At 59.4% G+C, this 23,460-nt stretch overlaps 1 protein-coding gene and 1 long non-coding RNA gene across 2 annotated transcripts; one reads left to right on the forward strand and one right to left on the reverse strand.

Annotated features, from left to right (window-relative positions):
• Window positions 1-2,291: 2,291 nt before the first annotated feature.
• On the reverse strand, window positions 2,292-6,727 carry LOC144341111 (uncharacterized). Its single transcript, XR_013417709.1, has 2 exons — window positions 3,689-6,727; window positions 2,292-3,569 (listed from the first exon to the last, which is right to left on the reverse strand). It is a non-coding gene; the product is annotated as an uncharacterized LOC144341111 (long non-coding RNA).
• Window positions 6,728-9,337: 2,610 nt separating this feature from the next.
• Window positions 9,338-12,108, forward strand: ADRA2C (adrenoceptor alpha 2C). The gene has a single exon (XM_015137909.3). It carries the CDS (start codon window positions 10,209-10,211, stop codon window positions 11,577-11,579), a length of 1,371 nt encoding a protein of 456 aa, XP_014993395.3. The 5' UTR covers window positions 9,338-10,208; the 3' UTR covers window positions 11,580-12,108.
• Window positions 12,109-23,460: the final 11,352 nt, after the last annotated feature.

Raw genomic sequence — 23,460 nt, forward strand, 5'->3', positions numbered from 1 at the left:
GAGAAACCCTGTTCTACAGTGATAGGATATTGATCTTGGAATATGGCTGCCATGTAAAGACTACATTTCCCAGCTTCCCCTACATTAGGGGTGGGCATGTGACCAAGTTCTGGCCAATAGGGCATCAGCGTAAGGGAGGAACACAACCTCCAGGTAAGGCTGGCCCATGATGGAAGGGCCATGGGCTCCCATCCCACCATTGTGAGGCCATGGACGTGGTGCCAGGGCCCAAGCTGCCCACTGGGGATGGCAGGGAAAAGGCAGAAGGGGCCTAAAACTGGGGCTGCCCACTGGGGATGGCAGGGAAAAGGCAGAAGGGGCCAGGAAGTCCTGCCCAGACTTCCATGTGGGACAGAAAGGATCTTTTATCTTGCTCAAGCTGCTGTGCTTTGTGGTCTTCTTGTTACAGCAGCATCACCTGTACCTTGACTTACTCACAGTTATAAATCTCAGTCCAGGTCCATAGCCTCCCATGACAAATTTCTGGTTTAAATCAGAAGCTTTCTGGGAGGAGAAAACTCGAGAAGAAAACATAGCAGATCTTGCTGAGTTTGGGCCCAAGGTGTCCAGGTTCCAAAACAAACATTCCAGGGCTGTGGACAGTGGCGAGGACGGCTCAGCCTGCATCCCTGCCTTCCACAAATACTTGGGAATCAGGATCGACGCAGGAAGCTGGAGGAAGCTCCCAGGGTCAGGGCAAATGTGAGCATTCTTAGCTTATTTTCCCAAACATGTTAAGGACTCTTCTTCATTTTCCTATTAAAAAAACCTCAAAGCCAAACAAAACAAAACAAATCTCTGAACTCCCTCCAGCTCTGAAGCACTTGTCTGTTCTGGTCAGATTCACAAATCGTGGGCATAAATTACTTTTGTTGAATTAACCATTCCTACCCAGAACATTCTCTGGATTCTACCTGGAAGCAGCTGAAATACAAGGTATCAAACCTGAGGATGGCAAGGGTGGCCTTAGGGAGCACGTCACACCTCACACGTGGGTACCCGCCACCTATGGTCCTGCCCACACTTTCCACGCACGCACGAGAGCAGGTGGTGTGTGGTGTCTGTGGTTTCCATAACCTCTGGCCACAGCTGGGGACAGAAGCTGTGTCACTCTGTGGCCCTTTGGAGCCATGCACATATTCAGGGCTCAGCAAATGAGAAGCAGCAATGCAGGGCGGAGTGGCTCGGGTGAGAGCTGGGCACAGATGCTTGCTGGGTCTCAGTGTCTTAACTGAAGGAAAACTGCCTGCCTCATGAAGAGAGGGGTTCCTTCATTCATTCGTCATGCTGGGTGCTGGGGTGAAAGGTTGATTAGCACTGGGGTGTGCACCCCAAACAGGCTACATGGGAAACAGCAGCCCCCGACAGCGGGAAAGTGTGGGTGACGGGAGTCCCCAGGGAGGCGACCACCTTAGGGAAAGAAGCCCCAGCGTCCTGCCAGGGGCCCCTCTGTGGTCTTTGTCGGGGTGGGTGGCTACCACAGAGGTGGTCACTGTGGGTAGAGACTGGATAGGGTAAGGCCTGAGCCCAAGCCCCAATCTACCGGCCACTCCTTGGAGACCTGGGGAGCCGCATCTGCTCCCACGGCCTCCGCTTTCTCATCTGCAAAGTGGCGAAACCATAGCACTCAACCCTCAGGGGTGATATCAAGGTGAAATAAAACAAAAGGCTTTCAAATTCTGTTGAACACCCTGAGAAATCATTGGAGGTCTCCAAAGGACAGCTACCCATGTTAGGGAGGTCTGGGGTGAGGCTCAGTGGGTCAGTGGAGGATGCACTGGCCACAGGGTCCTGGACTCCGGCAGCCCGTCTGAGGTGGGGAGGGGTGGCCCATATAGCAGTGGGGAAATGGCCCAGGAAGCCTTCCCTGTGCTGTCAAGGCCAGGGCACAAGCCCCCTCCACAGGAAGCCCTTCCTACTGCCCCAAGCCAGCACAGGCACCCTCAGCTCCAGTGGCCAGGCACTGCCCAAGGCTGATTTATCTGTGACCCCAAGCACAGCACGAAACCTGATACAGCGGAGCACCAGAACTGTGTACTGTGTTGAAAATAATCAGAGCTGTCCTAAGACGGAAGCAGGCTGCTCAGAAAGCAATGAGCTCCCCATTGCCTGGGGTGTGCAAGCAGAGACTGGGAACGGCCTGAGGCACATCACCAGGCAGACTCAAATGTCAGCTGGGAGCAGATCCAACAGTGATGATGATAACGGCGATGAAGATGATGATGAGGAGGAGGAGGAAGAGGAGGGTCAACTGTAATTTACCGAGAGTTTGCTACATGCCAGGGATCCTAAGGTCTTAGTTCTCTTTATTAGAATTGTTTTTATTTGCCAAAGTAACTCAAGCACTTGGAACAAATTAAACAATACAGGGACAGATAAAGAGAAATGTGGCATCGGTCCCCCCCCCCCAGGCCCACCCCTCCCCCAAGCCAAGTACCCAGGGCTGCCCAGTACAGATGGGTTGGCAGAGGCACTTGGTACACAGTACCCCAGTTAGTACTGAAAGTTGAGTATTAGAGACTCAGAGAGACGAGGCAATTTGCCCAAGGACCCACAGCTGGGTAGACGTTGGGGGTGGCACAGAGTTTCAGTTGCCTCTCCAAGCTCTCCTTGGAGTCCTGAGATGCAGCTCAGCCTGACCCTCCTCTCCTCTCCTGGTGGCACCTGCTGGCCATGCGTCCTCCTCCCGCAGTGGCCCGAGGCTCCTGGGCAAGTCTGCCCAGCCCAGGCCTGTGCGAGGCCCTGTGCCCACACACCAGACTCCATCACGCCGGGATCTAGCAGGGCTGGCATCTGGATACCCATCCACGGGACTCCCGGGTTCCACCTCACACTCCCACAGTGCCCTCCAGGACTTGGGGGCCTGGAAAGACCCAGAAAGACCACTGAGTCCTGTCCCTCGATTCACAGGTGGTGAAGCAGAGGCTCAGACTTGCCCGAGATCACATAATGACTCAACGGCCGAGGCAGGGCTGCCAGCGGGCATTCCTCGGGACTGTCTGGAATTTGACGGTGCAGTGGCCTCCACCACACACGTTTCCACTCATCCATCCCTCAAACACCCGCGGGCATTGCATCCATCTCCTGTGGCTGCGGTGAGAAATGATCACAAATGCCACCACTTAGAACCACACTAAGCCTCCTCTCCCAGTGCTGGAGGTCAGAAGTCTGAAGTGGTCTGCAGGGCCGGTGCCTTCCGGAGGCTCCAGGCCAGAGTCTGTCTCTTTGCCTCTCCAGTTCCCAGAAGCACCGAGTCCTGCAGCCACTGGTCCCGTCTGCACATCGCTCTGACCTCCGCTTCTGTCATCACACCTCCTCTTCCGGCATCCTCCCGCCTCTTTCACTTACGAGGACCCTGATGCCACTGGGTCCACAGGTGTCATGGGGATCACCTCCCAAATGCAAGGTCCTCAGTCACGTCTGCAAAGTCCTTTTGGTATGCAGGGTCGCATGGGTCTGTGGGACATCACTCTCCAAAGGAGGCAGAATTGAGCTGGGGACAACTCACGAGCTTGGGGGACAACTCATGGCTTGGACATGTTCAGCTGCAAGTTACAGAACCTTCCTCCCTAAAAGGGTAAAACAGTAAGTCTACTTAGTACCTCCCTCGGCAGGAGGAAAGTCTGGCCAAAGCGGGGGTCCTGGGTGGGTTCTTGGAGGCTCAAGAACAATGGCACTGGGGACACACCCTCTTTCCTTCCATGGTTTTCATCCTTATCCTTAGCTCCTCCTGGTCACATGACAGCTGCTGCTGCTCCGGGCATCACATCCTCACATGTGCCCTACCAAGCAGGAAGGCAGGCTGTGGGCCTTCTGGCACATTTCACCCTTGTCCTCAGGCAGGTTTCATTGGCTGGGACAGGGTCAAGTGGCCTCTCTCCTGCAGCCACCCTGCAACGGGCAGGGCCCAGATGGCTCCGGGCTGAGACCTCTGCAGATGTCATTCTGGGGAGTATGCACAGTGGCCACTAAGGCTGGGAAAGGTCACAGAGGAAAACCCAGCCAGCTCAAACCCAGAATCCAGGCAGCAGGCCCACTGCCAGCCTCCCTGCTAGGCCCAGGCCCAGGACGGTGGAGCAGGAGGTGAGGTCTTCCAGGCCGCCCTGCCCTTGTCACCTCTGCATCTCCAGGGCTGCACGCAGAGGATGCTCCCTGGTGTCTGCGGACTGCATGACAACTGAACCAGTGAAGGGCTGTCGGTTGAGGCTGGGCACTGGAGGGCTCTGAATGTCAGGCTCAGGCAGCTGGGGGCAGCCACTGAGGGCAGCAGAGAGCCCCTAGCAGGAGAAGCTAGGTGGAGACTGAAGCAGGTGCAGCGGGCGGAAAAGAGGTGGGGCTCGCAGGAAGCCGTGTGGCAGCTGAGAGGGTGGGGGGTGGCAGGGATCTGAGCTTGGACCCCAGCAGGGCCAGGGCTGAGGTACACAGCTGGTGCTCAATAAGACATGCTGACCCACTGCTTTAATCTATTACACTCATTGCAAATCAAAGCCAGTCCCCGAAGCAGTACTTTCTCCAGAGGGACTTCCGCCAGCTCTGTAAGAACTCGACTGTGCCAAACCCATCAATGCTGATCAATATGCAACAGCTCAGAGAGCCAGCCCAGGCCACGGCTCCCTGCCACATCCTGACAAGACAAATCAGTTTCTGGAATTCTTCAGGGAGGGGCAGGGAGAGAAGCAAGTCTCATTTTTCCCTGACTCGTCTTTAAAAATGAAATTTCAAATAAACATAGGGAAAGAAAGCTCAGCTCAGCTCAGCTCCAGGGAGAAAACATGTCCTCTTGGTCTTGGTCTTGAGACAAGAAGATAGGGCTGGCTTCCCTCAGTTCCCACACCCACCAGGGCTGAGTGGAGAGCAGTCTCTCCCAGACTCCAGACTCTTCCCTTTCCCCTGCAGACACCAACCAAGGGCAGAGATGGGCAGGCGCCACCCCCACCCCCAGGAGCTCACAGCCAAGTTGGGGGAGGGGGTGGCTCAGGGCTGGCGTGGGCCTCAGAATGCTCTGGTCCAATGCTCCCATTTTACAGAGAGGGGAAACTGAGGCCCGGGAAGCCAGAAGGCTCCCCCACTGCCAGACAATAAGTAAGGGAATGAGCAGCCACATCTGATGACCCCAAACACCACGGAACCGAGAAAAGGTCCTGTTGGCCAGGGTCACTGGGTCTGGCACAAGCAGCCACCAGGTGAAGGCACCCCCTGCACTCAGAACCCAGCAAGCATCAGTGTGGCTAAGGAGGCTGGGGCCAGGCCCACAAGCCCATTTGCCCTTCACGGCACCCATCCCGCCACCAGGCTTTCATCCAGCTCCTTCTGTGAGCTGAGAGCCCGGCCCTGGACCAGGCAGTGGGGATGGGACACAGTTGAGACACATGGTTACTGATGATGGCCACACCCCACGGGGCATGCAGGAGGCCAGCAAAAGGGGCCCAGATCCAGCCTGGGAGGTCAGGGAGGCTTCCTGAAGGAGGAACATCATGGGACAAGGCTTGAAGAAAGAGAGCCCCAGGAAAGGTAGAGGGCATCCAGGCCTGTGGACAGCACATGGCCAGGCCCAGGGTCCACAGGAGGTAGTGAGAAATGTCCTCGCAGTCTGGAGAGGAGGGCTGACTGCAAGAGCCAGGTGGAGCTGTGCAGACAAGGGAGGCGATGCAGAAAACAGCTGCAGCCCTGGAAGAGCTGGCTGCAGCAGAAACCCAGAAATACATCTTCTCCTCAGCCTAGGAGGGTGGGCAAGGCCACAGGTGCCACATATGTGCATACACATCCATATGTGCGAACCCATGTGTGCACATGCATGACTGGGGTCATGCATAGGGACAGATGTGTGCAGCACAGGCATAAAAACGTGTGTGCAATGTGCATGGATTCGTGTTATCTGCATAGGCAAGGGTGTGCATGCATGCGGTATGCACAGGTATGTGCACAGCATGGGTACATAACATTTCTACATATGCCAGTGTCATGTATATGCATGTGTAGAGATACATGTGCAAAGAGCACGTGTATGTTAGTGCATATGTATGCACCTGCATGTGAATAGTACATGGACATGTGTGTGCACACGTAGGCATGCTTGTGAACATGTATGTGTGCATATATGTGTGCATATTCTGTATGCATGGATGCACTGCAGAATCCATATGGTATATGTAGACAGTGTGTACGTGGATGTGTGCATGCATATGTGCATGAATAGGTTGCATGCTTGCATGCATGTGTGGATATGTGTATGTATGGGTGTTCATGCTTGCATGCACATAGATGTGTGCGTGCACACACATATGCCTTGGCGTGTTCACGTGTGTGCATGGATCTATGTGTGCACAAGGACGTGTGTGGATACATATGTGTGTGTGGACACTGTACATGTATGTATGTGCATGCATGCTTGTACGTGCAGGGAGAGGGTTTGAGGAGCCAAGCTCCCCTCCACCCGAGCTGAGGCTGCTCATGAAGCCCAGAGCGCGGCACCCCAGGCAGGCACCCTGCAGGTGCACACTCACATCCCTTCTCAGGGTCTGCCCGGCCCCAGGTCTTTCTGGCACAGCAGCTGGGGCCCCAAGTCTGATGGCTACATGGCCCTGGTTGGACCAACCCTGTCCTCCTGGGCCCCACGTATCACGGGTGAGATACAGGCAGGTTCACCTCTGCAGCTCCAGGACGCGCCACTTCTAGGTTCTCAGTTCTAGGAAACACCTCTAAGTTTCCCTTCTGAAATCTGCCCACTTCTGCTATGTACCCCCATGCACACGCACACACATCCCCCACAACCCCCGCCAGTGCAGCCTGACTACCCCAGCACCCTCCTTCCTCGCCCCTCCTAGTTGTGCCGAGCCCGCATCGTGCCTCTTCAGGACAGGAAGTCTTGCTGGGTGCATGCTGTTCTGCTTGTTACGGACAATCTGGAGCAGTTCCTCAAGTCTAATTTCAAGGTCTGGGGGAAGAGGCCTCTCCAGCTCCCTTGCAAACAGCTGTGGTCTCCGGGGCCTCCCACCACAGGCCGGCCTGCGTGCAAGGCAACCCCTATGCATGGCCCAGGGCTTCGCTTCCCCTAATGACTGGGCCCCAGCCTTTTGCCCCTTGGCTCCATCCAGGCCCTGGACTGGACCCTTCTGCTCCCTCCCTGGTCATGCCAGGAGGTGCTGCCAGCAGCATGCCAGCATGCTGGCTGCCATCCCCAAGGGCCTGGGCCACTCACTGGCCAGGCGATCCAGATGCCCTCAGCCTGGCCTGTGAGTGGCCCCTGCCTTCAGCCCTCCTGAGCAGTGGGAGGGTTCATCTAGCTCAGGGCCCCAGGTGCTCCGTACCCTTTGGCCTCCAAATTCCTGTGCCTGGGCTGCCATCTCTCGGGAACACAGAAGCCAGGATCCTAGATAGATCCCCATGCCCCTGTGCATCCCCCAAAGGACTTCTCAAAATGAGAGTCCCTCATCCTGGGGGTGGGGGGCACGTAGATGCCAAGGGACAGAGCCCTTCTCCAAAGCCTTCATCTGGCCCCTGCCACTGCTCTTTCCTGAGTCCTCCTGTCTCCCCATGCCCCCAGTACGAAGTCCACCCCCACTGGAGCAAGCACAGCCTACAGACGCCTCCCCTTCCTCATAACACCTCCTCCTTCTCTAAGCAGAGTTTGGTCACCTCCTTCAGGAAGGCTTCCTTGACAACCCTGCTCCTAGGCTGGGGGAGGAGCCCCAGGGCACTGATGGTTGTCAGCGCATTCACCTCAGTGGGTGGCACCGTCCACCACAGATGGTGCGCGCCTCAACTGAGGCCAGGCCCCCTCACTCTGTACCATTGCAGGGGGCTCAATAGAGACAAAGGATCCAGTAGGCCAACCATGAAGGAAGCAGGTGTGTGTGGGCTTCCCTGAAAAATGTACCTCCAGGTGCTCTGGGCAGGTGACACCTTTTAGGCAACCAGGACCAGGAGTGCCTTTAGCAAGAATGGTGACTCTCCACCTTCTCTGGGTCACACACCTCCCACAGGACAGCCATAGCCTTTTGCTTCCCCAAAGGGCATATGTGCCCCAGACTAGCACAGGACTGGCATGGAAGGCTTTGGCTCCAAAGTGCGCTCCTGCTTGGCAGGCCCATCAACTGAAATATTTGCTTTCTGCCTGGCCCCGGCTTGGCCTCCACACCCCCAGTGCAGGCCCCGCTGGTGACAAACATGGTGAAGAACGAAGCTGTAGCTCCTGGCAGCGTCTCTGCGGAGACACAGGCTCCTCAGTAAAGCTGAGCCTCTGAGAACAGGACAGGCTCTGAGACTAAAGCTGGCACCCTTCAGGAGCTTAGAGAGAAGCTGCCCCAGGCCACGGGCATGGATAGGCATCCCAGGGGCGGTGGGCAGTCACTCCAGCCCCTCCTCATGATGACCTCCTGGGCACCCAGAAGCGCCCCTTCCCCGCCGGCTCTAGATACAGGATGGACAGCTTCCCTACCTCTCCCCTGCCGGCCCATGCACGGGGAGGCCAGCCAGCAGGGTTGCGTTTCTGGACGTCTGGGGGAAGGCTTGTCCCTTCAGTCCTAGCAGAGAAACACATCAGGCCTGAGAACTCCAGCTCTCCTCCTGGACCACCTCGTCCCTCGAGGTCCCTCTCCCACAGACCCCAGGCTGACTGGAGGCAGAAGCCAGCACCCAACATGGGCCACAGAGTGACAGCGCACATCTGCAGAACGGAGGTGCACGGACTGGGGCGAGGGTACACGGGTGCTACCTCAACGGCCGCTCTCCCCTGAGCCCACCCTTGCAAATAGCTCATCATCCAGGCAGCTCCGTTCTGGGTGTTTGTCAAAGGTGGTGACTTTGAACACTTCTCCATCCTTTAAAAGCAGGGCCTGAGAGCCTAAGGATTAAACTTCAATCACTGCTAACATGGGTGCAGAGCTTGGGAGCTTGCCCAGGGCTTCCACAGTCACCGCCGTTAGTTATGATTCATGCTCCAGCAGCGCTGGGAAGGGGGCCGAGGGAACTGAGGCCGGGGTGGGTGTGCAGGTGGCTCTGCCGGGGAGCGCCGATCCGGGATGTGGTCCGGACCCTGAGCTCGGCAGGACCTGTGCGCACCCAGGCAGCGTCGCGTCCTCCCCCAGGCTGCGAGAGGTTGCTCTGCCATCAGGCCATGGACCCCGAGCCGCCCGTGCTGCGTGCGCGCGTGTGCGCGCCCCCGCCTGCGCCCATGCCTGCGCTGGGGGAGGCGAAGGAGGCTCCCGTCTTAGAAAGAGCAGCTTCTGGAACTCACCGCCCAGGCCGGCCGCCGCTCGGCCCAGTCCCTCAGGCTGCAGGCGGCCCTGGAGAGGGCGCCCTCGCCGAGCGCGCGCCGCGCGCCCCGCGCCGCCGCCCCGGACTCCTCCCCGGCGCCGCGCGGGCAGGTTCGACCAGGCGGCCGCGGGCTCCGGCTCCCGGCCCGCTCCCCAGGGCCCGCGGCCCGCCCCGCCCCGCGCGCCCGCCCCGCTGCGCAACTCGACCCAAGTTGGAAGCCAAGGCCAGGCGGCCGCACTCGCGCCCAGCGCAGGGCGGCGGCGGCGGCGGCGGCGGCGAAGGAGGCGGCGGCGGCGGCGCAGCTCCGGCAAGCTAGGCGGCTGCCGCACGGCCGAGCCTGGACCGCGGGGGGCGCCCGCGCCTGGGAGCAGCGGGAGGACTCGCGGCGGCGCCGGCGCCCCGCCCGGGAAAGTAAAGTTGGAGCCGGAGGGAGCGCGCGGGCGCGGGGGCCCGGAGGAGCGGCGGCCGGCGCCCCGGCGCGCCGAGCCCTAGCCGGCCGGATGGGAGGCAGAGCGCCCGGGCCGCCGCCGCCTGTCGCCTGCGCCCTGGCCGGGCTCCGGGGCCGCGGGGCCGCTCAGGCACGCCCGCTCGGGCGCCGCGTCGCCGTGGGCTCGCCGCCGGGGCGCTCCCCGTGAGCCGGGCCGAGGGCGGGGCCGCGCGAGGACCCCGGGACCTGCCCCCCCTCCCCCCGCCGCCGCGTCGCCGCTCGCTCCGGGCGCCTCCTGCTCTGCACTTACGCGCTCGGCAGCTGCGGGGAGCCCGGCAGCCACGCTCTCCGGCTCGCCGCCCGCCGAGCCACCACGGCCGAGGGCCGGCTGCGGGGCGCCGCGGTCCCCGGCGGGCGCGCCCGAGCAGCAGGCGGCGATGCGGGCGCCGACCCCGGCTGGGGGGCGCCCAAGCTGCCGCGGCTGCTCCCCGGCTCCAGCAGGGACCGCGTAGCTCGCGGGAGGACCATGGCGTCCCCGGCGCTGGCGGCGGCGCTGGCGGTGGCGGCAGCTGCGGGCCCCAATGCGAGCGGCGCGGGCGAGAGGGGCAGCGGCGCCAACGCCTCGGGGGCTTCCTGGGGGCCGCCACGCGGCCAGTACTCGGCGGGTGCGGTGGCAGGGCTGGCGGCCGTGGTGGGCTTCCTCATCGTCTTCACCGTGGTGGGCAACGTGCTGGTGGTGATCGCCGTGCTGACCAGCCGGGCGCTGCGCGCGCCACAGAACCTCTTCCTGGTGTCGCTGGCCTCGGCCGACATCCTGGTGGCCACGCTAGTCATGCCCTTCTCGCTGGCCAACGAGCTAATGGCCTACTGGTACTTCGGGCAGGTGTGGTGCGGCGTGTACCTGGCGCTCGATGTGCTGTTTTGCACCTCGTCGATCGTGCACCTGTGTGCCATCAGCCTGGACCGCTACTGGTCGGTGACGCAGGCCGTCGAGTACAACCTGAAGCGCACGCCACGCCGCGTCAAGGCCACCATCGTGGCCGTGTGGCTCATCTCGGCCGTCATCTCCTTCCCGCCGCTGGTCTCGCTCTACCGCCAGCCCGACGGCGCCGCCTACCCGCAGTGCGGCCTCAACGACGAGACCTGGTACATCCTGTCCTCCTGCATCGGCTCCTTCTTCGCGCCCTGCCTCATCATGGGCCTGGTCTACGCGCGCATCTACCGCGTGGCCAAGCTGCGCACGCGCACGCTCAGCGAGAAGCGCGCCCCCGTGGGCCCCGACGGTGCGTCCCCGACCACCGAAAACGGGCTGGGCGCGGCGGCAGGCGCGGGTGAGAACGGGCACTGCGCGCCCCCGCGCGCCGACGTGGAGCCGGACGAGAGCAGCGAGGCGGCCGAGAGGCGGCGGCGCCGGGGCGCGCTGCGGAGGGGCAGGCGGCGGCGCGCGGGCGCCGAGGGGGGCGCGGGCGGCGCCGACGGGCAGGGGGCGGCTGAGTCGGGGGCGCTGACCGCCTCCAGGTCCCCGGGCCCCGGCGGCCGCCTGTCGCGCGCCAGCTCGCGCTCCGTCGAGTTCTTCCTGTCGCGCAGGCGCCGGGCGCGCAGCAGCGTGTGCCGCCGCAAGGTGGCCCAGGCGCGCGAGAAGCGCTTCACCTTCGTGCTGGCCGTGGTCATGGGCGTGTTCGTGCTCTGCTGGTTCCCCTTCTTCTTCAGCTACAGCCTGTACGGTATCTGCCGCGAGGCCTGCCAGGTGCCCGTCCCGCTCTTCAAGTTCTTCTTCTGGATCGGCTACTGCAACAGCTCGCTGAACCCAGTCATCTACACGGTCTTCAACCAGGACTTCCGGCGGTCCTTCAAGCACATCCTCTTCCGACGGAGGAGAAGGGGCTTCAGGCAGTGACTCGCGCCCGTCTGGGGATCCTGGACAGCTCCACGCTCAGGGCTGGGCAGAAAGGGCGGCCCAGACGGGAGCTTTCCCAGAGACCCGGGGATGGATTGGCCTCCAGGGCTCAGGGGAGGGTGCGGCAGGGCAGGAGCTTGGCAGAGAGAGAGCCGGGCTCCGGGGAGTGGGGAGGAGAGAGGGGGAGACCCCTTTGCCTTCCCGCCTCAGCAAGGGGCTGCTTCTGGGGCTCCCTGCCTGGATCCAGCTGTGGGGGCCCTGCCGAGGTGTGGCTGTGAGGTCAGGGTTTTAGAGAGCAGTGTCAGAGGTAGCTTCCTAAATGGGCGAGCAAGGAGCCCCCCGAAACACACTACCACTCCCCATCCCCGTCTGACCAAGGGCTGACTTCTCCAGGACCTAGTCGGGGGGTGGCTGCCAGGGGGCAAGGAGAAAGCACCGACAATCTTTGATTACTGAAAGTATTTAAATGTTTGCCAAAAACAACAGCCAAACCACCAAACTATTTTCTAAATAAACCTTTGTAATCTAATGTTGGGTGCCGCAGTCAGTCCTTGAGCTTGGGGGCTGGGAGTATCTTCCAGCCCCTCACCCTGCCTGACACCCTCCGCCTTCCTCAGCCCCGCAAGGCTGGACGGAGGGCACCCTGGGCCTCTGGGTTGCAACTTCCCTCTTGCATGAGAAGGAGGGGGTCTTGCTTTTTCTCAAGCTAACGCTTTATGTACATGGAAAATATGTACTCAAAATTCCCGTACTGAGAGTAGCGAAGAGGGGAAAGGAGCCTAGAACCCCCAAGTTATCCCCAAGTTTAGATTCTGGGGGACTGCCTTTCCCGCATTCCCATCCCTGCCGGTCCCCACTCTGATATTCAGAGCCTCCTGGTGGAAAGAGGTGGGGCTCTTCCAGTCCAAGCCTCCTGGTAGCTTTGAGCTAGTCCTCCGGGCTCTGAACGTTTTGTGGGCGTGGCTCTTGGGTGGAGAGAGGGTGGGCATGAGGCCGGCAAGCCCCCACACCATCATTCTAGACCAGAGGCCTGGCCAGAGCCAGGTTGAACAACAGGCACTTTCTTATTTCCTCCACAAACTGAAAGTCATTGAGGCCCCAGAGCAGTGGAGTGGGACAAGCCAGCAGTGGCTGGGGAGGGGCCTGGGGCCGGCCTGTTTCCTGCGGTGCCCTCAGTGTCTCCCCAGTGCAGCCCTGCCTTTCCCCCCTGCTCCACCGTCAGGCCCAGCAGGTGTCCCCACTGTCCCCACTGCTGCTTGAGGAAGGGCAGTGGAAGGTGGGGGATAGAATACCGAGGTGGGCTTCCTGGTGCTGTACCTTCATGGTGTAGGGACCGCTGAGACTCAGCCGTTTCACAGGGCTTGGAAGCTGCCAGGATGGCTGAGGTGGAGGGGCAGAAGTGGGCCCTGGGCCTGGTAGGAGCTGGGCAGGGGTCCCCCCAACACACACGCACAGCTCGGTAGGAGTGCAAGGGCTGTGTCAGGCCTCCTGCTTGTGACCATCCATTCCCCATTCCCGTCCCCCTTCCCATCTCTGGGAGGCCCCCCTGGGCTTCCCTGTGTGTACCCTCCCCTCCCAGACCCTGCCTGCCCAGCTCAGCCCAGATCCATCCTGGATACCCACCTCGCTGTCTTTGGCATGGGGGGCCAGGGTCTGCCTGGGGAGGGGTCAGCCCTGGGTCCTGCGTTCTTCCGCGAGCCCCCGTCCGCGAAGTCAGGTTACAGAGCAGGGGGGCCTGACTTGCCAGAGTTGGCCCTTGGAGAACCCCCTTGCCGCAGCTGCCTGGCTTCCACTCCAGATAATGGGTCTTCAGGATGCCCCAGCTGAGAACTCTCCCAGCCGTGTCCACAGCTGGCACGTGCTAACGCTCGCACCTGCGGCGTGCTAGGCTCAGACACAGGTGGGAAGATGCAGACAGCAGTGGGGGCAGGGGAGGGGTGGAGAACATGGCCAGTCAAGGCCGATGAGGACATCCTTGACCTTCCCCGACCAGGCCTGGGCAGGGAGTCCTGAGCTGTTGGCCCAGCTTGTCCTGGAGCTGCTGCACTGGCTCAGACAAATCCCTGCTCTGTGGGCCTCGGTGCCCTACCTGGGAAGTGGAGGGGGTCCTGGGAGCCCTCTTGGGCCCTGCCAGGCCTGCCAATCTGTGGGGCAATCTATCCTCTGAACCTGGGACCACAGGAGACCCCACCTCAGAGACTCTATGGCTGGCATCGCACCTAGGGATACTCCGAGGGCAGGCCTTGGGGCTGCGAGGGAATCACTGCACACACGGAAAAGACCCCAGAGCTCAGGATTTCTGCTCCAGAATCTGCATCTTACCAAGCCGGCAGGAGGGGCCCAAAATTCACAACTGCAAGATGGGAGGGCAGACCCCCAACCCTCCACCTGTCAGCACTCAAGACCCCCAGTCCCACCCAGGGCACCCTTCCCTTCAGAGCACCAGCATTTCGTGTGATAATTTGACATTTCCTGGGGCTGAGAGAGGTGGATTAACCTGCCTGAGGTCACACAGCTGGTGATAAGACCTGACAGGGCCCAGGTTTCCTGGCCCCAAATTCAACCAGATAACAAGTATTTCTTGAGTATCTCCACCAGCTCCTACTGCCTCCCGGCAGGTCTTCAGGAATGGGCAACTTCCCACAGCTGAGGGCAGACCCCACGTGGAGGCCCAGCATGAGCAAGGGGCTGGAGGTAGGAGGTGCCAGTATGTTTTAGGAAATGGGGTGCCAGTATGGGGAGGGGGAGACGACACAGGAGGTTGGGCAGAGGGGCCGTGTGCCAGGCTGCAGGGGAGAAGCCGGTGGGAGGGTGTTTGGACAGAGTGTCAGGTTTTGATCTGAGCCCCTGGGGGCTGTGAGGTCTGCAGATGAAGCACAACCTCCCAGGGCTGGAGCCTGCCCTGTCACATGCTTAGCAGTGTGGCCTACTGAGCATGTCATCTCCGAACCGCAGATCCTCCTCCCTGCAAGGGGATAACCACAGCCCCCCACACCCAGGGCTCCTGGGGGATTAACTGCGAGGATACAGCAGGGCACGCAGCCTGGTACACGCTCAGGGAAGAATGTCAGCAAACCTTCCTCCTCTTCCTGTCCTGACCCCGCCAGTCGCACCCTCCGGGGCTGTGGCCGGGACTGCAGCCGGCAGATGTTCACCACTCGATCTTGATTGCCGCCTGGAGAGACTTTCTTTTCAGCTGGATAAACAGACACGGAAACCTGGCTTCTCACCCTGCCTGCTGCAGGAACACATGTCACCTTGCTCTGAGTCCTGGTCTCTTCATCCATGAAGGGGGCACTGACACCCACTCCGAGGGTAACATGAGCCCCGAGTGTCCCCAAACCCAGCCTGGGAACCACCTACCAAGAGGACTTCTCGATGCCCAGAGCAAGGCCCTCCCCTCTGCCGACCTGTCCACCATGGCCCCTGCCTCCCTGAGTGGCTCTCCTCTCCACGGACGAAGGCTGGGCCTGTCTCTCTTCTTCATGCCGACTTCATGGAGCCAGAGTGGCCTGATGTCAACCCCTGCCTGTGGTTGAGGAAACTGAGGCCCAGAGGTGACTATGTGGCCAGGGACCCCTAGGGGTGAGGAGGCAAACTGTGGACCCAGAAAGGTCCCTTTGCAGAGAGCCTGGGCTCTGATCCCACCCCGTCCCAAGCCAGTGCCGTAGGTAGCATGGGATGCATTCCTGGTCCGGGCCACAGAGCAGTGTTTTCCACGACCGGTTTCCTGTGCAGAGCTCCCCGTTGGGCTCTTGGGAGATTTCAGGCAAAATAAAATAAAGCAGCCACTACCGACGGAGGAGGGCTTGCCCTGCGTGGAGAGTGCCGGCTCGAACGCCGTCCTGCTCAGGGTTCCTGTGTACCTGGCCCAAGCCTATCACAGATGCAGCTCCTACCAGATATACATAGACATGCATATGTTTTCATTAACTCCTGTATTTTAATCCCATGGCTGAGTTGGTAGGAAAGGAGGGAAAAGAAAAAATCCAAATTATTCCATTGCAGCTCAGTGTGGAATTCAAAAGGAAATATTCCTTGGTGCAGGCAGCAATGTTCGTACTTTATAGAAGCAGCTCCAGGCTTTGGATCCTGCCCCCGACTCCGGGGGTGGGGGCTGGGGGTGGGGGGAAACACGTTGCCGTGGCACTTGCTGGCGAGGAAGCCGCCCTTCCCGGCTGTGCTGGCAGCCGGCTGTATTTTTATATCACATCCATCGGCAGGGCTCAAATATTCCAGTGCCACGTCAGATCAAAACACACGGCGCCTGCAAGTCCATCTCCAGTCTGGTTGGACAGCCACGGCCCCTCCATGTCCCCGCTGCCATCAGCCCATGGTGGCCTCCACGTGCAAGGGGTGGGGGAGGAGCAGCCCTGTGTGGAGGGCCCTGTGCGGAGTGCCACAGGCACCCCTTTATGCAGGTACCTCCACCGTCCCTGGGCAGGCATGGGCAGCCTCCGCTATGTGCCAGGGGAGATCTGAGGGTCATGACATGGATGTGCGCTGGGGCCTGACAAAGATGGGAGGGTCTCTAGAGCTGAGGAGCAGAGGAGGGAGACAGCCAAGTCTTCAAGGCCCAGGGGAAGCTTTTCCATCTTGAGATCCCCGTTGTCCTCCCACTGGGTTTGCCTTGAGTGGCCAGGGGACCTCCAGCCCCACTCCCGAGGGTCCGCACCCTCTGCGACCCAGCAGGACCGTGGAGAGCATGGATTGCAGCAGGCAGTAGAGGAGGATGGGGAGACTGGGAACCTGACAGGCTCCCTGGGGCCACGCCCTGCCTGACCCACCAGTGTAAATAGGCTGCAGTGTCTCCTGCCAAGGCTAGGGCCTCTACTCTAGCAGGGCTCAGTGCCACCCCTCTGAGATCTGCCTGGGAAGCAGAGTCAACTGCAAACTCTGGGCCAAAAGAAAGCTCTGGGGACCAAAAATGCCTTTCCTTCCTGCCAAGAGGGTTTGTGGCTGCTCCCAGTAAAAGCCTTGGGTACAATAGTGTTGTGATGGTCCTGATAAGGAATCAAACCAGGCAAGGCAGAGGTGGGGCGCTGGCCCAGAAAGCTCAGTTAAAGACATTCTGCCCTTATGTACGAGCACAAAACATGCCCAGAGCTGCCTGGCAGCCACGGAGAAAAGGGAAAAAGGATAGAAACTCCCTCTCGCCACCTGATGCATGGTTGACAGGAAAGTCTGTAGACCAGGGGTTGGCAGCTAGACTCACCTAGAAGACCACCAGTCCCACAAGGCCTCCACAACTCTGGAGACTCTGCCTCCAGGGGAGGGCTTTGGGGACTGCAGAGAACCCCAGAGGGACATTCATGCCAGATTCTCTATTGGAGTGGGGGAATGGTCAAATCCCCATCCTAGCCTCCATCTCCAGCTGCACCAGACTGGGCCATTTTATGATTCATTCCAGCAACACTCCCGTCAGGCGCTGGCTCTGCACTGGGGAGGCTGTGGGGGAGGACAGCCATGGGGGAGTGGCTCCCAGCCCAGTGTCCCAGACTGGCCCTGTGGCTGTGCAGCCTCCACTGGCCCAGCATGATCCCACCCTCCTGGGCTCCCAGGCAGGTCACGATCTGCTGCCGCTCCTCCATCTTCACCTCCGTTCATCCCGCTTCCTGCTGTGGCGTGGCCATGCCCTACGCCTTTGTGAATTAATGCTTTGTCCTCCAGGAGTGCCCTTCCTGCCTGGTGTCACATGACAGCCTCACACATAGCCTTCACGACTCAGACCAGGCCCCGTCTCCAGAGCACCCCTGGAGCCTCCAACCTTGCCCTCCCCCAGCCCCAGGTCCCAGAGGCTGGACTAGACACTGCCCCGCTCAGTGCAGGGAGCCCAGCGGGGCACAGGGACAGTGAGTAATCCATCCAGGCGGCCGCTGGGCAGAGCAGGCCTCCCCCAGGGTGTGGAGCCACCCATCCTCTCCCACGTGGAAGTCCTGAAAGGGTCATCTCTGGACTCCAAACCCAAGAGTCACCCCTGCCGTGCCCACTGTGCCAGGACACGGGCCCCCCAGGCTGTCAGTGAGAAACTTCTTGCAGCAAGAGGCCAGTGTGCGGGGAGCTGGGGGCTGGTGCTGCAGGGGACGATTTTCCACCTCACGTGCAGCCCGGCTGCTGCAGCGTCTGCTCTGCTCTTGGGGGCCGGGCTTTTTCCTTGGTTAATCAGCTCTTAACTGACTGCAGCATCGATGAAAACAGACATTTCCATGCCGCCTTTAGAAGCCCAACTCGACTGTTAGACTCCTCAGCAAGTGCTGGGGAAAGAGATACCCGAGGGGCCGTCTAATTCAATAGCCCCCTTCCCACTCTGCAGAGGCCCAGAGAGGGTGGCTTCACGCATAATAATGACAAAGAGCAGAAATGACAGTGACCCCAGCAGCTAGCGTTTGACATGTGCCCACCACATGCCAGGCTTTGGGCCAGGTGCTCTGTGCATGTACCTTTCATGATTCTGCCAGGCAGGATCGATGCACCCATTTTACAGACGAGAAAACTAAGCTCCAGAAAGGGACCGCCATAGAGAGATGCTGCCTCAGAGCCAGACACTGGGCCGTGCTCCGTACTCACCCCACCACAGGGGATCCCTCAGCGAGCCGTCACCGTCCACGATATTAGCTTCATTTTACAGATGAGAAAACCGTCTCAGAACGCGCATGTGACTTCTCCAATTTGTCTTCTATCTTCCGCATCCGGCGTCCACGCCGCCTAACTTTGAGCTGTCGCTCTGCCTTTTCCATTGCAAACAATGCTTAGATTACACGTTGAGCCAATGGGATCAGACAGGGCTCAAGAATCATACTCCACCAGACTTGCTTCATTATTTTTGACATAACTCGTACTCTTAAACCTCGGCAGCTCCACAAAAACAGCAGAGCTGTGCCCCTTCACAATGGGAATAAGGCCTGGCTCTGTATTTATTATGTCGTCTTAGAAACGATTCAGAACAATGAGGCCACTTTTAAAGATCACCCCACCCAGGATACACAATGCCAAAATGTTTGTGGTGAAAAATCAGTTACCCGTTTCCTAGAGTGTGCTGCCATTGCAAATTGAATTTCAAGCAAAATCAGTCCTCTTCTAATTGGTCCAAATGAAGCTGTTATTCAAAATTGATTGCTGTTGTTTCCGCGATGGTTCAAATAGGAGGCAAACGATAGAGAGATTCTCTCCTCTCCATACCAATACTGCTCAGTAACCTACGGAGCCAGGCAGTCACCAGCGCCACGGCTGGGGCTCCCTGCAAGGTGGGGTTTGCTGAATGCAGGGGCGTAATTTGCAAATTGGGAATAAACAGACGATTGATCATGTGCCAGGAGAGGGCAGGAGGGCTGTACGAAATTGATGGATATCACCTGGACCCGCTCAGGGCTGTCTGTTTCAGAGCCTCGTGACGAAGAAGCCTCTTCGGGGACCCCCTTATGAGGATGGGATGAGGAATGACTGTGGGTGGCGCCTCTGTCACCTGGCACTGTAGGTTTCTCAAGGTTGCTAACGTTGGACATGCAGGCCCCAGGGTTTTGGGCCCCCGACTCAGGCTTGAAACCTGACTGAATCATGCAGTGCCCTGAGCCTGCGTCCTCTGGAAAATGGGCCGAAACTCATCCCGCTGACCTCCCACAGCTTCTGTGCGGAGCCAGTGAGGACCCTGGAGACCCCAGGAACAACCGTAAAACACACTCATTTAAGGGCTGGGCTCTGCAGGGCGTTGGTTCTGGGCAGATCAGGCCTAGTCTTAACCCCAAAAGCCCCAGCTGGCCTGTGCCAGGCCCTCCAGGTGCGTGGCCACTTGACCTTGCGGGCACTGGCCACCTGGGGAGATGAGGGGCTTCCAGAGGCCTGGATCACAAGGTGGAGGCGGGGTAGGTTCACAGGCCTCCTCTCCACGGGGAGGACGGCCCTGGCTGGAGGGGAGCGGCTTCCTGGACAACTGTGCACAGCCCAGGTGCTCAGGCCCTGTCCTAGGATGGGAGGAAATTCCTCCAGGCAGCCTGCTTCTGTCTCACCTCACTCTCAGGCCCCGCACAGAGGCCTGCACACAGCAGGCACTTAATAAATGTTGGAAGAATTTATGTGAATGTGTCAAACGCATAGTTCTGCCCTCAAGGTGGCTCTGACCCGGTTGGGGAAGCAGAACAGCATCTTCAGAGCAGAGGTAGCAGGGAGGGAGGCTCCGTACCCCACTTTCTCTTCCGTCAGATGGAGCTGATGATGCCAGGCTCCCAGGTCTGGGTCCTCTGGGAGATCAGATCCGTGCTTGTAACGGACATGCTCCTTGCCTCTTCCTCTGCTCAGTCCAAGGAGCAGGGGTGCCTCCAGCACCACGGGGTGCCCCTGGTTCACTCAAAGCATCTAGAGACTGCCTGGACCCATTCTACTGATGGGGAAACTGAGGCTCAGAGAGGCTTCTCTAAGATCACTGTCCACTCAGAGCATAAAGTTGGGGCCACTGGGATCATCTCCCTCCCAGCTCCCCTTGCTGGCTCCTCCAAATAACCAGAAAAGCTGCAAAAAAGAGTCGGGGGCAGTGGGGCCTGGAGGGGTGCCACCCAGCTATGCCGTGGGCCCTCTGCATTTAGGGAGAGGCGGCCACAGCAGGGAGTGGGGAGTTTGTTTCGAATAGAACAGCACAGGCTTCAGGCTGGAAGAAATGCAAGGGTGCCACGTCCCAGCCATCTGGACAGTCTCCAGCGGGGGCTGAGTTGCCCACCCCCTACATACCTCCAGTGACAGGGAGTTCACCACCTCCAGTCCTAGCCCCAGGACAACCCAGTCGGGATGAGCACGCCCTGACTCTCGGGAATTTTCCATTTTACTAAGAGGGAAGCTGCCTCCGTGAACGTTCAGCCCTAGGTCTTAGGTTGACGGAAACATTTAGGGCTACACTTGTCACTCCCCCTGCCTCCTTGCTCTCTTTCAACATGTGTTTGTGTCCATGCTGTGCCCTGCACTGATCTCGGGAGTAAGAACAGGAAAGGCACTGGGAGCCCACAGCCAGTGAGGACACCAGCGCTAGTCAGGACCCCGGGGAGGAGCTGGCCAGCTGTTGGGGGGCTCAGACTCAGGACAGCTGACCAGCGGGAGCAGACAGAGAAAGTGTTTAGAGATGAGGTTACCTGGGCATCAGAGGTAGGCTCACCTGGGCCTCAGATGAAAGAGGTCACGTGGACATCAAAGGTGGATGTGATCACCCGGATGTCAAAGACGCATGGGGTCCCTGAGCCTCCGTGTGGAGCCACCAGTGTCCTCAGAGCCCGAATTTCCAGGCCTCCATGGTGGGGCCATCTGGGCATGCTCCTCGCAGGCCCCTAGGTGCCACAGGCTGTCTGACTCTGAGCCCTCACGCCCTCATGGCGAGGAGGGAAGAAGGCTGAGGCCTGCTCTACCACTAACAAGCTGGGTGGCTTCACTGAGCCTCAGTCTCCTCCTCTGTGAAAGGGGGATACGATCTTGCCCCCACCGGCACGTGGGGTCAGTGAAGCAGGAGGTGGGTGAACCGTGCACCTGAGTCTTTTCTCTGCCTGCAGCACTGACTCCCCAGAGGCTGCAATCCCACAGAGCTTGGTGTCGGTCCTTAAGTACCTCTGACTCGTCAGCCCTGCAGCCAGAACGGAGTATGTGGGTAGGCATGCAGACCCTGTCCTCATGGAACTCAGTCTGGGGAGGGGAGGTGACATCGCTCAGATTGCCACAGATACACAATGACCACAGGACTCAGGGGACAACACAGTCACCCAGGAGCATAAATTGGGCAGCCTGGCCAGCCTCCGAAATGCCGCATGCACCCTTCCGGCCCTGACCTGAGTCCCCTGACTGCCAGTCCCTTGACCACCCTTCCAGCCGCAGAGCTCCACCAGGACCCAGGAGTGTTTGCCCCATCCACCTCCTCTGGCACCTACCGGGCAGGAGCTGGCCGCTGAGGCACGGGCCCTTGGTCACCTGGCCAGTCCTTGGTCACCCAGCTCTTGGGGTAGGACGAGGGCCCCTTCAACCCCATGAAGGTCTGTTCCCCAGGCTGACCCAGCCTCAGGTGGTCCTCAGAGAAGAACAACACCATGGCATTGTTGTTGGACTGCCGCCCTGGCTTAGCCACTCTAGAGCAGGAACAGGCTTCAGACACAGCACTGAGAGTATGACCTGAGGTCAGGGAACGTGCATGGCTGGATTGCTGCAGCGCAAGGCCAGGCGTTGTTACCCAGTGTCCTGAGTGTTCCCCATCACTGAGGGGCATCTCAAGGAACGATGTCCCTGCCCCTCAGCGGGGAGGCACCTGCTCCTGCCAACTCTGGTTATCCCGGGCCAGGTAGGGCTCGGCCGGGCTGAGTGGCTTGGTTTGCCCAAGTCCTCAGGCTGCTCAGCGGCCAAGCCAGACATCAGGATTAGAGCAGGCAGCCCAAGCCCCTCTCCATGGTGCCTCCAGAGGGGATGTGGGTTTCCCAAGCCCAAGAGCGGCAGAGGCGGCTTTCCAGGGAGTGTTCACTGCCTGAAGGGTGGGCACTTTTGTGGTTTGTTCCCTGAGAACCCTGTGGGGCTGGGCCAGGTCCACAGCATCTACCATGGGTCTGTGACATGGGCACACTCAGAGCCCAAAGGCCCACTGGCTGCAGGAGCAGGGAGGGAGGGCTGGCTTTGTACAAAATGAAAGCTTAGGGCGCCGGCTCAGGGAGGCCAGTCTCCCCTCCCTATAGGCCCATTGCCCTGAGGTCCCCAGGGATGGAAACTCAATCCCCAGATGTGCTGCATGTCTGGATGGGGAATGGGCTGAATGCCAACCCGTGCCAGGGATGACCTCCACCTTGCCCTGCCCTGATGCCATGGTCTGCCTGCCTAGTCTCACTGGGCCCCTCCAGGGGTGGTAGGTGACAGTGTTTGCAGGATGAGGCTGGGGAGAGGAGACCAGGAAAGGTGTTCAGGGGCAGAGAGTGGGCATGACAGCTGTCCTGAGGTCAGCCAGAGGGGAGACCACATGTGAGCCAAGGGTCCGGTCCCTTCACACATCCCTCAAAAAGCACAAGTTCAAAGCCAAGTGTGTTAAGAGTTTCAAGAGGCAACTGGAGAGCATGAAACCCTAAGTGGGTGCCCTCTAAGCGTGGCACCCTTCTAAGCACAGTGCCCCACGGGATCCCACTGACACACGGCTGACCGTGAGACCGGCCCTCCTCCAAGCATTAACCGGGCTTCTCTCAAAAGGCAGAAGAAACTCCAGATTGGAAGAGAATTCCCACGGGACTGCGTCCCCAACAGCCTGCCCGGATCTGTGAGGCGTCAGCAGAGGCTTCTGCTTCTGCTTCTTTGGCTTTGCTCTCCCAGAGGAAGTTTGTTCATCCATCCATCCATCCATCCATTGATCCATCCATCCATCCATCCATCCATCCATCCATCCATTGATCCATCCATCCATCCACCCATCCATCCATTGATTCATCCATCCATCATCCATCCATCCATCCATTGATCCATCCATCCATCCATCCATCCATCCATCCATCCATCCATTGATCCATCCATCCATCCATCCATCCATCTATTGATTCATCCATCCATCATCCATCCATCCATCCATCCATCCATCCATTGATTCATCCATCCATCATCCATCCATCCATCCATCCATCCATCATCCATCCATCCATCCATTGATCCATCCATCCATCCATCCATCCATCCATTGATTCATCCATCCATCATCCATCCATCCATCCATCCATCCATCATCCATCCATCATCCATCCATCCATCCATTGATCCATCCATCCATCCATCCATCCATCCATCCATTGATTCATCCATCCATCATCCATCCATCCATCCATCCATCCATCCATCCATCCATCATCCATCCATCATCCATCCATCCATCCATCCATCCATCCATTGATTCATC

This window comes from Macaca mulatta, chromosome 5, assembly GCF_049350105.2.
Source record: "Macaca mulatta isolate MMU2019108-1 chromosome 5, T2T-MMU8v2.0, whole genome shotgun sequence".
In the NCBI taxonomy this organism is placed as follows: Eukaryota; Metazoa; Chordata; class Mammalia; order Primates; family Cercopithecidae; genus Macaca; species Macaca mulatta.

What these genes read in the sequence shown, in the direction of transcription:
- ADRA2C (XM_015137909.3), top strand. Translation starts at nt 10,209, where the DNA reads ATGGCGTCCCCGGCGCTGGCGGCGGCGCTGGCGGTGGCGGCAGCTGCG.